This window comes from Lipotes vexillifer, unplaced genomic scaffold (genome assembly GCF_000442215.2).
Source record: "Lipotes vexillifer unplaced genomic scaffold, Lipotes_vexillifer_v1.1 scaffold520, whole genome shotgun sequence".
Lineage (NCBI taxonomy): Eukaryota > Metazoa > Chordata > Mammalia > Artiodactyla > Lipotidae > Lipotes > Lipotes vexillifer.
The window spans coordinates 921543-936729 of record NW_006784004.1 but is presented as its reverse complement, the minus strand read 5'-3'; the positions used below and the strand labels follow the sequence as shown (position 1 = coordinate 936729).

The following is a 15187-nucleotide window of genomic DNA, read 5'->3' as shown; positions in this document are numbered from 1 at the left end:
TATCCAATATCTGCTTCACTGTCTCACAGAATTGAGATTGATATCACAGTAAGTGATAGCATATATTGTTAGACAGTTGTGTGTATCACATATTGTAGGAGAGTCTATCTACTTCAGTAAGATACTAGATAGAGTAGAAGGGCACTGAAGTTTATCCACTATGATTTTTTCATTCTAAATAGAAATTTAATAGAACCATAAACATTAAAAATATTCTAAGCCACTATATTCCAATGTATGGTCTGAGAATGTTCCAGGATTAATATATTATAGAAGAGTTCTTGGGTCAAGAAATTTGGGAAACTCTGGGTTAAGCAAAGTTAAACAAGTTTCTTTGCTTCAATATTTCTCATCAACTTTAATGCTAATGTGCATCAAAAACATTCAAAGGGAATTTCAGTGTGCAGCATTGACCATAATAAAAACTTTTTTCATGTTGCATATTTATAAGACAGGTTCTGCAGAATACTTTTAGGGGAATATTGGGCTAAATAATTCTAATCTTAATCTCCAAAAATATTTTTCAATTTGCCTTCATTCTATGTGAAAGCTTGAAAGAATTGAGTTGAATAATACAATTCAAATATAAATTTTTATAAGGATGAAACAAAAAAAATACTATCACAATTTACCACCTCCTAATTGATTATAAAGGCAGTAATTTTCACCTTACCAAAGCCTTTCATTCTGCCTATCCCAACAAATCTAGAGTTAAAACAGGAAATACTGGGTCATTGGAACTAGGAATTACCTGGCATTTAATCTTTCATGCTCACTTCTGGTTATAGCATTTATTAGTGTCTATATTCACATATAAAAAATGAAGCTCAGAAATGTTCAGGGATTTATTTAAGGTATCCAACAAAGCAGTAGCCAAGTAACAAAAAACACTGTTCAAATATCTCACATACAAATCTATTGGTAGATAGTTGCTAGTGATGAGAACTAATCCCTTTCCTGAAAAGCTACTTAAACAACAGCTACAACAACAAAAAGGTGCCAAATTGCCTTTTTGCAGTAATAAAACTATCAAAAGAAAAGGAATCTGAAAGTATAAAGGAAAGGTCACTCTACTTTAGGGTTAAAACAAACATTAGTAAGAGAAAGATTAAAAAAAAAAGGTTTAGCTTAGCAAGTAGAGAAAATGATTTTGACAAGAAGGTCAATCAGACAAGGCCGTCATTCGCCTAATAACAGTGATACTACAGTCACCAAGCGCCTTTATGAAAATGCAGATGTATTTATGAACAGAAGAGCAAGGGTCCTATTTAAAGTAGGAGAAAGAGCAGCGACTCCAAAGGGTTCTTTGCAACCTTTTCATCTAGACACTATTAATGACTTGGTCAAACTAAATAAATTAAGAAAGTGAAAAAGGCTGAAATAAAATTCTCCTTCTACTAAGCTTCTGCTAAATGGTTTTGTCTAACAAAATAAAGCAAACAAGATATCTTGCTGCCTTTGTAGTCTCTCCTAGTTAAAATATGTTCTTTACTCTTATTAAATCCATTTATACATCTTCATAATGGATTACTACAGACAACACAGACTACCTGCAAACATGCACTGTTTATTTTAGATCAAGAGGAGCTGGCAGGGCTTCCCTGGTGGCGCAGTGGTTGAGAGTCCGCCTGCCAATACAGGGGACATGGGTTCGTGTCCCGGTCCGGGAAGATCCCATATGCCCGGAGCGGCTGGGCCCATGAGCCATGGCCGCTGAGCCTGCGCGTCCGGAGCCTGTGCTCCGCAACGGGAGAGGCCACAACAGTGAGAGCCCCGTGTACCGCCAAAAAAAAAAAAAAAAAAAGAGGAGCTGGCAAAGTAGTTTTCATTTACAAGCTAGGATACGCTTCCACATGCCTTAAGCTTTTAAGTTTCTCGTTCTCAAATTATTTATATTTACATATTTGTTTTCTATATTATCTATATAATTGTTACTATATATATATTTATATAGGACATAATAATTTAAATGGTCAAAAGCCTAGAACTTTCTCCTAGCCATTTCCTTATCAGTAAGTCATCTTCTGTTTTTCAGTTTCCCACTGGCTTTAAGACTAACTTCTGGCTTCATTCTTGTCAAGTATGCATTAGTTTCACAACCCAATCCAGTCATCTTCTGATGGGTGACATTAAGAAACGTGAGTGAGGCCGGGATGTGCTCGGATTGATGCCAGGTTCAGAAAATGGAATTATAAGTGAGAACAATGCCAAGGTAAACTAAGCCATCTTTTACTTACAGCTGACACATGCTGCAAGAGACACATGACGTCAATCATATCTGCGAGGATAAGGAGTCTGGTAACTGCAGCCAACAAGGCACGGGCAACTTGAACCACAGCCTCCCTTTTTGGGAGATAACAGGGATCATCTGCAAATCTCTCAGCTGATACTTTCAGAGCTTCACCTGAAACACATAAAACCAAGTAAGTTATACTTTAATTTCACTTATGCCTGTTGCAGCATTTATCATCCAACCTAATTCCAAGTACATTCCATGACTAAGGATAATATTAAAATACTGTCACGACAATAGAACATCGTCTCTCAATAAACAATGCAGTTTCAAATTGACATTTGTTTTTGATAAACGCTCTGGAGTTTAAGAAGCATGATACCATTTTCCCGCAAGAAAATTGTGCTCAATTGACTGGCAGCATCTAATAAAATTGCTGTCAACTTCTGCATTTGCTGAATCTCATTTGCTGTGAAAGGTTTCATCACTAAGACTTCAATCGGAAACCATCTTGATTATAAAAATAAGGTAAATCTTCACTGAGTTACTTTTGAATTCAATGGATGCTAGAAAAGAGCTAGCCTTTAAGACAGTAAGACAGCAGATCTCTGGTAAAAGTTTAACATAGGCAGATTTATTCTAAACTGTCAATATAATGAACAAACTATACCCTAAACTTAGTCACAGAAATAATATTTCATAGTACTTGTTACAGAAATATGGTCACTATTTTTAAGGTTTTTTTCATTTAAAATGTTTTATTATAAAAGTAACAGGTACTCATTTATTTTCCAAAGTTCACAGTTCAGAAAGGTATAAAATGACAAGAAAAAGTCCCTCTTTACCCCACTCCAGTAACATAATTGTTAAAGATTTACCACATCCACTATTTTTTAAGTTTTTCAATTTAAACTTACTTTTATTATGAAAGCAATATATGACTCATTACTTTCAAATAATTCACCATACTAAAGAGTATAGAGTGCAATTTTTTTTTGTCTCCATACTAATCGAAAAACATCCATTAAGTTCTTGTATATCTATCCAGAATTTTTTCTATGAATGTATGTATTATGTGGGGGCATATGTATACATGTACACTTATAAATTCACATTATGTTTTATTAGTATATTCACATATATTCATATACATTCATATATTTGAAAGATTTTATGTCAAGAGAAAACATAGATAGGTATTATATGTTATAAAAGGAACATATAGAAGATATAGATTCTTTTCACAAACAGTATTATACTAAAAACTTTCAAAATTTTGTTCTTTTCACTTATCAATTTATTTTCTTTTCACATTGGGATACAAATGACCACGAAGCAATAGAGCAAAGAACTTAACAGTGTGGGCAGAAGCCACTTAGCCTCTTTATGTTTCATTTTTCTCCACTGTAAATGGAGCTAATAATAATAATACCTACAATTTTTATGAAGATTAAATGAAAGCAGTGGTTAGAACTTAGTTAAAGACTTAATTAGCTGTTATTGTCATTCTTTTTAATGCTTTAATAAAGTTACTTTTTATTGATATATTACAACTTATTCTACCAGGCCCCCCTTTCTTCAGTAAGTTCTTTTTCCAGCTTTGTTGAGAAATAATTGGCATACATCACTGTATAAGTTTAAGGCGTACAGCATGATGGTCTGATTTATACATATTGTGAAGTAATTATCACAGTAGGTTCAGCTAACATTCATCATATCATACAGATAAAATAAAAAAAGAGGAGATTTGAGAAGATGGAGGAAAAGTGAAATGCGGAGATCACCTTCCTCCCCACAGATACATCAGAAATACATCTCCACGTGGAACAACTCCTACAGAACACCCACTGAACGCTGGCAGAAGACCTCAGACCTTCCAAAAGGCAAGAAACTCCCCACGTACCTGGGTAGGGCAAAAGAAAAAAGAATAAACAGAGACAAAAGAATAGGGACGGGACCTGCACCAGTGGGAGGGAGCTGTGAAGGAAGAAAGGTTTCCACACACTAGGAAGCCCCTTCGCAGGCGGAGACTGCTGGTGGCGGAGGGGGGAAGCTTCAGAGCAATGGAGGAGAGCGCAGCAACAGGGGTGCGGAGGGCAAAGCGGAGGGATTCCCGCACAGAGGATCGGTGCCGACCGGCACTCACCAGCCCAAGAGGTTTGTCTGCTCACCCGCTGGGACGGGCGGGGACTGAGAGCTGAGGCTCGGGCTTCGGTCGGAGCGCAGGCAGAGGGCGGGGGTTAGCAGTGTGAACACAGCCTGAAGGGGGCTAGTGCGCCACGTCTGGCCAGGAAGGAGCCCGGGGAAAAAGTCTCGAGCTGCCGAAGAGGCAAGAGACTTTTTCTTCCCTCTTTGTTTCCTGGCGCACAAGGAGAGGGGATTAACAGCGCCGCTTAAAGGAGATCCAGAGACAGGCGCAAGCCGCGGCTAACAGCGCGGACCCCAGAGATGGGCATGAGATGCTAACACTGCCGTTGCCGCCACCAAGAAGGCTGTGTGCAAGCACAGGTCACTCTCCACACCTCCCCTCCCAGGAGCCTGTGCAGCCCAACACTGCCAGGGTCCCGGGATCCAGGAACAACTTCTCCGGCAGAACGCACAGCGCGCATCACGCTGGTGCAACGTCACGCCGGCGTCTGCCACCGCAGGCTCGCCCCGCACTCCGTACCCCTCCCTCCCCCCAGAATGAATGAGCCAGGGCCCGTGAATCAGCTGATCCTTTAACCCCGTCCTGTCTGAGCGAAGAACAGACGCCCTCAGGCGACCTACACACAGAGGCGGGACCAAATCCAAAGCTGAACCCCGGGAGCTGTGCTAACAAAGAAGAGAAAGGGAAAAATCTCCCAAAAGCCTCAGAAGCAGTGCATTACAGCTCCACAAAACACCTGATGTACCCTGCACTGTGTAATACCTGAATAGACAACGAATCATCCCAAATTGAGGAGGTGGACTTTGGGAGCAAGATATATTATTTTTCCCCTTTTCCTCTTTTTGTGAGTGTGTATATGTATGCTTCTGTGTGAGATTTTGTCTGTATAGCTTTGCTTTCACCATTTGTCCTAGGGTTCTGTCCGTCCGGTTTTTTTTCCTTTAAAAAATTTTTTTCTTCATAATTATTTTTTATTTTAATAACTTTTATTTTATCTTCTTTCTTTCTTTCTCAATATGTTTTCTCCCTTTTATTCTGAGCTGTGTGGATGAAAGGGTCTTGGTGCTCCAGCCAGGAATCCGCGCTGTATCTCTGTGGTGGGAGAGCCAAGTTCAGGACACTGACCACAAGAGACCTCCCAGCTCCATGTAATATCAAATGGTGAAAATCTCCCAGAGATCTCCATCTCAACACCAAGACCCAGCTTCACTCAACGACCAGCAAGCTACAGTGCTGGACACCCTATGCTAAACAACTATCAATACAGGAACACAGCCCCATCCATTAGCAGAGAGGCGCCTAAAATCATGATAAGGCCACAGAAACCCCAAAACACACCACCAGACGGGGACCTGCCCACCAGAAAGAGAAAATCCAGCCTCATCCACCAGAACACAGGCACTAGTCCCCTCCACTGGAAGCCTACAAAACCCACTGAACCAACCTTAGCCACTGGGTACAGACACCAAAAACAACGGGAACTACGAACCTGCAGATTGCAAAAAGGAGACCCCAAATACAGTAAGATAAGCAAAATGAGAAGACAGAAAAACACACAGCAGATGAAGGAGCAAGGTAAAAACCCACAAGACCTAACACATGAAGAGGAAATAGGCAGTCTAACTGAAAAAGAATTCAGAATAATGATAGTAAAGATGATCCAAAATCTTGGAAAAAGAATAAATACAAGGAACATTTAACAAGGACTTAGAAGAACTAAAGAGGAAACAAGCAATGATGAACAACACAATAAATGAAATTTAAAATACTCTAGAAGAGATCAACAGCAGAATAACTGAGGCAGAAGAACGGATAGGTGACCTGGAAGAAAAAATAGTGGAAATAACTACTGCAGAGAAGAATAAAGAAAAATGAATGAAAAGAACTGAGGACAGTCTCAGAGACCTCTGGGACAACATTAAGCACACCAACATTCGAATTATAGAGGTCCCAGAAGAAGAAGAGTAAAAGAAAGGGACTGAGAAAATATTTGAAGAGATTATAGTTGAAAACTTTCCTAATATGGGAAAGGAAATAGTTAATCAAGTCCAGGAAGCACAGAGAGTCCCATACAGGATAAATCCAAGGAGAAACATGCCAAGACACATATTAATCAAACTGTCAAAAATTAAATACAAAGAAAACATATTAAAAGTAGCAAGGGGAAAACAACAAATAACACACAAGGGAATCCGCATAAGGTTAACAGCTGATCTTTCAGCAGAAACTCTGAAAGCCAGAAGGGAGTGGCAGGACATATTTAAACTGATGAAGGAGAAAAACCTACAATCAAGATAACTCTACCCAGCAAGGATCTCATTCAGATTTGATGGAGCAATTAAAACCTTTACAGACAAGCAAAAGCTGAGAGAGTTCAGCAACACCAAACCAGCTTTACAACAAATGCTGAAGGAACTTCTCTAGGCAAGAAACACAAGAGAAGGAAAAGACCTACAATAACAAACCCAAAACAATTAAGAAAATGATAATAGGAACATCATATCGATAATTACCTTAAATGTAAATAGATTAAATGCTCCAACCAAAAGACACAGACTAGCTGAATGGATACAAAAACAAGACCGTATATATGCTGTCTACAAGAGACACACTTCAGACCTAGGGACACATACAGACTGAAAGTGAGGGGATGGAAAAAGATAGTCCATGCAAATGGAAATCAAAAGAAAGTTGGAGTAGCAATTCTCATATCAGAAAAAATAGACTTTAAAATAAAGACCATTACAACAGACAAAGAGGACACTACATAATGATCAAGGGATCAATCCAAGAAGAAGATATAACAATTGTAAATATTTATGCACCCAACATAGGAGCACCTCAATACATAAGGCAAATACTAACAGCCATAAAAGGGGAAATCGACAGTAACACAATCATAGTAGGGGAGTTTAACACCCCACTTTCACCAATGGACAGATCATCCAAAATGAAAACAAGTAAGGAAACACAAACTTTAAATGATACATTAAACAAGATGGACTTAATTGATATTTATAGGACATTCCATCCAAAAACAACAGAATACACATTTTTCTCAAATGCTCATGGAATATTCCCCAGGATAGTTCATATCTTGGGTCACAAATCAAGCCTTGGTAAATTTAAGAAAATTTAAATTGTATCAAGTATCTTTTCCAACCACAACGCTGTGAGACTAGATATCAATTACAGGAAAAAATCTGTAAAAAATAAAAACACATGGAAGCTAAACAATACACTACTTAATAACCAAGACACCACTGAAGAACTCAAAGAGGAAATCGAAAAATACCTAGGAACAAATGGCAATGGAGACACAACGACCCAAAACCTATGGGATGCAGCAAAAGCAGTTCTAAGAGGGAAGTTTATACCAATATGATCCTACCTTAAGAAACAGGAAACATCTCAAATAGACCACCTAACCTTGCACCTAAAGCAACTAGAGAAAAAAAGAACAAAAAAACCCCAAGGTTAGCAGAAGGAAAGAAATCATACAGATCAGACAAGAAATAAATGAAAAAGAAATGAAGGAAATGATAGCAAAGATCAATAACACTAAAAGCTGGTTCTTTGAGAAGATAAACAAAATTGATAAACCATTAGCCAGACTCATCAAGCAAAAAACAGAGAAGACTCAAATGAATAGAATTAGAAATGAAAAAGGAGAAGTAACAACTGACACTGAAGAAATACAAAGGATCATGAGAGATTACTACAAGCAACTCTATGCCAATAAGATGGACAACCTGGAAGAAATGGATAAATTCTTAGAAATGCACAACCTGCCAAGACTGAACCAGGAAGAAACAGAAAATATGAACAGACCAATCACAAACACTGAAATTGAAACTGTGATTAAAAATCTTCCAACAAACGAAAGCCCAGGAACTGATGGCTTTACAGGCGAATTCTATCAAACATTTAGAGAAGACTTAACACCTTTCCTTCTCAAACTCTTCCAAAATAAAGCAGAGGGAGGAACACTCCCAAACTCATTCTACGAGGCCTCCATCACCCTGATACAAAAACCGGACAAAGATGTCACAAAGAAAGAAAACTACAGGCCAATATCACTGATAAACATGAACATAGATGCAAAAATCCTCAACAAAATACTAGCAAACAGAATCCAACAGCACATTAAAAGGATCATACACCATGATCAAGTGGGGTTTATTCCAGGAATGCAAGGATTCTTCAATATACGCAAATCAGTCACCATTATATACCATATTAACAAATTGAAGGAGAAAAACCGTATGATCATCTCAATAGATGCAGAGAAAGCATTTGACAAAATTCAACACCCATTTATCATAGAAACCCTGCAGAAAGTAGGCATAGAAGGAACTTTCCTCAACATAATAAAGGCCATATATGACAAACCCACAGCCAGCATCATCCTCAATGGTGAAAAACTGAAAGCACTTCCACTAAGATCAGGAACAAGACAAGGTTGCCCACTCTCACCACTCTTATTCAACATAGTTTTGGAAGTTTTAGCCACAGCAATCAGAGAAGAAAAGGAAATAAAAGGAATCTAAATCGGAAAAGAAGAAGTAAAGCTGTCACTCTTTGCAGATGACATGATACTATACATAGAGAATCCTAAAGATGCTACCAGAAAACTAGTAGAGCTAATCAATGAATTTGGTAAAGTAGCAGGATACCAAATTAATGCACAGAAATCTCTGGCACTCCTATACACTAATGATGCAAAATCTGAAAGTGAAAGTAAGAAAACACTTCCATTTGCCCTTGCAACAAAAAGAATAAAATATCTAGGAATAAACCTATCTAAGGAGACAGAAGACCTGTATGCAGAAAGTTATAGGACACTGATGAAAGAAATTAAAGATACAAACAGATGGAGAGATATACCATGTTCTTGTATTGGAAGAATCCACTTTGTGAAAATGACTATACTACCCAAAGCAATCTACAGATTCAATGCAATCCCTATCAAACTACCAAGGGCATTTTTCACAGAAGTAGAATAAAAAATTTCACAATTTGCATGGAAACACAAAAGACCCCGAATAGCCAAAGCAATCTTGAGAACAAAATATGGAGCTGGAGGAATCAGGGTCCCTGACTTCAAACTATACTACAAAACTACAGTAATCAGGACAGTATGGTACTGGCATAAAACCAGAAATATAGATCAGTGGAACAGGATAGAAAGCCCAGAGATAAACCCATGCACATATGGTCACCTTATCTTTGATAAAAGAGTCAAGAATACACAGTGGAGAAAAGACAGCCTCTTCAATAAGTGGTGCTGGGAAAACTGGACAGGTACATGTAAAAGTATGAGATTAGATCACTCCCTAACACCATACACAAAAATAAGCTCAAAATGGATTAAAGACCTAAATGTAAGGCCAGAAACTATCAAACTCTTAGAGGAAAACATAGGCAGAACACTCTATGACATAAATCACAGCAAGATCCTTCTTGACCCATCTCCTAGAGTAATGGAGATAAAAACAAAAATAAACAAATGGGACCTAATGAAACTTCAAAGCTTTTGCACAGCAAAGGAAACCATAAACAAGACCAAAAGACAGCCCTCAGAATGGGAGAAAATATTTGCAAATGAATCAACTGACAAAGGATTAATCTCTAAAATTTACAGGCAGCTCATGCAGCTCAAATAAGAAAAAACAAACAACCCAATCCAAAAATGGGCAGAAGACCTAAACAGACATTTCTCCAAAGAAGATATACAGATTGCCAACAGACACATGAAAGAATGCTCAACATCATTAATCATTAGAGAAATGCAAACCAAAACTACAATGAGATATCATCTCACACTGTTCAGAATGGCCATCATCAAAAAATCGAGAAACTGTAAATGCTGGAGAGGGTGTAGAGAAAAGGGAACCCTCTTGCACTGTTGGTGGGAATGTAAATTGATACAGCCACTATTGAGAACAGTATGGAGGTTCCTTAAAAAACTAAAAATAGAACTGCCATACGACCCAGTAATCCCACTATTGGGCATATACCCTGAGAAAACCATAATTCAAAAAGAGTCATATACCAAAATGTTCATTGCAGCTCTATAACCAGGACATGGAAGCAACCGAAGTGTCCATTGACAGATGCATGGATAAAGAAGATGTGGCACATATATACAATGGAATATTACTCAGCCATAAAAAGAAACGAAATTGAGTTATTTGTAGTGAGGTGGATGGACCCAGAGTCTGTCATACAGAGTGAAGTAAGTCAGAAAGAGAAAGAGAAATACCATATGCTAACACATATATATGGAATCTTAGGGGGAAAAAAGGTCCTGAAGAATCTAGGGGCAAGACAGGAATAAAGACACAGACCTACTAGAGAATGGACTTGAGGATATGGGGAGGGGGAAGGGTAAGCTGTGACAAAGTGAGAGAGTGGCATGGACATATATACACTACCAAATGTAAAATAGATAGCTAGTGGGAAGCAGCCGCATAGCACAGGGAGATCAGCTCAGTGCTTTGTGACCACCTAGAGGGGTGGGATAGGGAGGGTGGGAGGGAGGGAGACGCAAGAGAGAAGAGATATGGGAACATAGTATATGTATAACTGATTCACTTTGTTATAAAGCAGAAACTAACACTCCATTGTAAAGCAAGTATACTCCAATAAAGATGTTAAAAAATAAAATAAATTACATTATTTAAGGGGAAAAAAAGAGAAGGGGAAAAGAGAAAAAAATGTTCTTTGTGATGAGAATTCTTAGGATTTACTATCTTATCAATTCTATACATCATACAGCAGTGTTAACTATAGTCATCATGTTGTACATTACAACCCTAGTACTTATTTATAACTCAAAATTTGTATCTTTTAACCACATTTATCTAAGTCCCCCTCCCCCCACCCTCCACCTCTGGTATCTGCATGTCTGATCTCTTTTTCTATAAATTTGTTCTTGTTTTAGTTTTTGTTTTTCTGATTCCACACGTAAGTGAAATCATACAGTATTTGTCTTCCTTTGTCTGACTTATTTCATTTAGCATAATGCCTTCAAGGTCCATCCATGTTGTCTCAAATGGTAGAATTTTCTCATTTTTTATGGATGAATAATACTCCATTATATATATACCACAGCTTCTTTATCCATTCATCCATCAGTGGACACTTAGGTTGTTTCCATGTCTTGGCTATTGTAAATAACACTTCTATGGACACAGAGATACAGAAATCTTTTTGATTTAGTGGGGTTTTTTTCTTTAGATATATTACCAGAAGTGGAATTATTGGATCACACAATAGTTCTATTTTTATTTTTTTGAGAATCCTCCATAGTGTTTTCCATAGTGGCTGAACCAATTTACAATCCTTCCAACATTGCATTAAGTGCTTATCAGATATATGGTTTGCAAATATTTTTTCCCATTCCATAGGTTGTCTTTTTAATTTGTTGATGATTTCTTTTGCTATACAGAAGCGTTTTAGTTTGATCTAGTCCCACTTTTTTATTTTGTTGCTTATGCTTTAGGTGTCATATCCAAAAAATCATTACCAAGGCCCATGTCAAGAAGATTTATTCTTATGTTTTCTTCTAGGAATTTCATGGTTTCATATTTTACCTTTAAGTCTTTAATCCATTTGGAGTTAATTTTTGTAAGTGGTGTAAGATAGGAGTCCAGTTTCATTCTTTTACATGTGAATACCCAATTATCTCAGCACCATTTATTGAAGAGACTGTCTTTTCTCCTTTGAGTATTCTTGGCTCTCTTGCCAAATATTAATTGACTGTATATGCTTGGTTTATTTCTGGGCTCTTGATTCTTTTCTGTGTGTTTTTATATACCAGGTCACTATTGAATACATAAATTATTTCCAACTTTTTCCTATTTCAAACAATACAACAAAGAACATCCATAACATATATCTTTGCATGCATGGGCAAATTTAGCTATAACATAAATTCTTAAAAGTAGAATTGTTGAGTCAAGGGGTAAATGAACTTTAAGTTTTGATATACATTGCCAAAAAATTCTCCAAACATACCCATCTCACCAACAACATATAAAAGGGCCTGTCTTATCTACTTTACTCCACGAATATTTTGTTTCCATTTATTCATGATCTTCAGCATAAAGAAAATGAAATAAATTATTGTTATTAAAAATAACAAAGAATAGTATTCCTTATTGCAGACAAAACCTGTGAAAAGGGTCTGAGACATTCTCAACTTGTTAATATGTTATCAACACATTTAGCTCTCTTAAGCAATACCAAGTAAGGAACTCAGACTGTGAAGTCAGACACTTCTGAGATCAAATTCTTATCTGCCACTTCTAGTTCTGATACCTTGGACACTTAAATACTTTCAGTATCCTCATCCATAGGAAAGGGATAAAAATATTACTTATCTCATAGTGTTTCTGAGGCGTTTAAAGGAAATATATTTTATAATATATATTTAGCACAGTATCTGAACATGAAAAGCACTCAACAAATATTAGCTGTTATTTTCTCAGGAAATTTCTAGTAGAGACAGTAAATTTTTAAGACCAGTAAATGGTGATTTTTATGTGTTTCTCTGTAAGTCAGAATTGCTGCTAGGAGACTCTGAAAAATTAAAGTGACCTCTGAAATTAAGAGAGCAAATGAATTCCCACAAAAAGAAGATTATCTTTTCTTGTTATGTGTCTGAATTGGAAAGTTATGATAGGCTTTGTAGAATACTGTCTTTGACTTCAAATACTAACATGAAATATATATTTGAAAAGAATTATGTGCTCTTGACTCTAAAGATGTTAAGATGTTGAACAACTGGCTGAAGAGCCATACTCAGAAAAAGGTCAATAAACATTAAACAACTATTATAGTCTTTATCTCTGTTAAGGTAATATGAAGAGCCAGCCAAGTAGCATTGTTGGGAGATAAAAAAGTCACTCCTGAAATACGTTAATAAAGATGCGGTAAGTAAACTTTCTATTACTGGACTTACCACCCTCCCTCCTCTGCAATACTTCCAATTCTTTTCAGCTGGTTTCAGTTCATAATTCTTGTTTCAGCACAAACATCTATTAGCATCTGTGCTTTATAAAGTCTACATGTGGGGAGTCTATTCTGAAATATAATTCCCAATCTTTCTTATAACACTTTTACCTTGAAGTTTAATAAATAAGAAATTTTACTTTTAAAATACATATAAATAAAAACTACATTTTTCCTTTAAGAAATCCCACTCCATACATAAAAGCAAATACTTTTTACTAAATATCATAAAAATACCACAAGAACTAGATTCAGGAAGTTTCTTTCTACTGGAGCCATTTTGTTCCTTTCCTATCAACTATGCTCTTTTTAATCTTCAAAAACTCTGTTATGAAATGCCTGCTTGAATACAGTACTGAGGTATAAACTTTACTACATTCAAAGTTCAACTCCACTTTCTAAAAGTGATTATATTGATTATAAACGTGCAAATTAAACAATGTATAAGCAAAACATCCACAGGAGAAAGGCGGACAACCAAAATGAAAATGAGCAAGTACTTTGAAATTTGAAAGATGAAATTTCCTCCAACTTTTATAATTAACATTATATTTATGATTCAATTAAGGTTTCTAGTTACGCCTTTGGCCACCTTTCTATGTGTGATTTAATATACCATACACATGTAACAGGCACTAGTACACATTAATTGATTCAATATATAATAACATACTCTGGTATAAAGGAGTTCCCAGGCTGAGATTGGGCACTAGGGGGTTGGTTTTATTTGTTTTTAATTGGGAAACAGCCATTTAGAATATGAAAACTCCTAAGAGGTAGGAGCTTAAATTTAACTTTGAAGCAGATTGATTTGGGGGGGAGGGAGGGCAGGGAAGAGGGGAGAATGACTTCAACTAGGTCCTAAACTTATGCAGATGTTTAAAATTAAGCAAAGACACTCCTTTAAAATGTCTGAGCCAGTTTGACGACAAGGAGCAAAAATGTTTTATATAATAAATAAAACCTTATTGTGGCAAAGGGAAAGGCTGGAAAGCTAGCCATTGTGTGGACATGGGCTTAGGAGCTACAAGGATATCAGCAGAACCTATGGACTCAGAATATAGATGCCTATGGTTGCCTTTGTAAGCATGTGTTTTATTTCCCTTGCATTATCTTCAAACTCTCAATTAAGTCTTATTAAAATTTATACTTTGGTTCCAGTCAACGCAGAGGAACAAAGACCAGATATCTTTCTCACCTGACACAACAAAAAAAATAGACAAAATATATGAAAACATGGTTGTAAAGGTAGTGAGCATTAGCCAGCAAAGGACAGTATTCCCTGAGAAATGGTAAACAAAACAGGATGAGCCCTTTCATAGCCCTAGCTTACTGCCTTGAGAGACTTTTCAGACCACAGATAGGAAGGAGAAGCTAAGAGACTGGCGAACATTCTGAGCTAAAGAGACAAAGCTGGCTTCCCTGGTGGCGCAGTGGTTGAGAGTCCGCCTGCCGATGCAGGCGACACGGGTTTGTGCCCCGGTCTGGGAGGAGGATCCTACATGCCGCGGAGCGGCTGGGCTCGTGAGCCATGGCCGCTGAGCCTGCGCGTCCGGAGCCTGTGCTCCGCAATGGGAGAGGCCACACAGTGAGGCCCGGTACCGCAAAAGAAAAAAAAAAAAGAGAGTCAAATCTGAATGTCCTGGGAGATTGTGGCAGCTAAAGGACACAGGACAGAGAATGAGAAAGAAGAGAGCTACAAAGAAAGAGAACTCAGAAGATCTGAGAGTCTCCCCCTTGAATATTCAGCTGGAGACTGATCAACCCATACATGGAAAGAAACTATC

At 37.3% G+C, this 15187-nt stretch overlaps 1 protein-coding gene across 1 annotated transcript in view; it reads right to left on the bottom strand.

Annotated features, from left to right (window-relative positions):
• The window catches only part of CTNNA3 (catenin alpha 3), a gene marked incomplete at its 3' end in the record, with an annotated part of 1444109 nt that overhangs the window by 1330604 nt on the left and 98318 nt on the right, over positions 1–15187 (bottom strand). The window contains exon 4 of the mRNA XM_007456477.1: positions 2238–2404. Within this exon, the coding sequence (XP_007456539.1) occupies positions 2238–2404 (167 nt within the window). The remainder of the gene's footprint in view (positions 1–2237; positions 2405–15187) is intronic.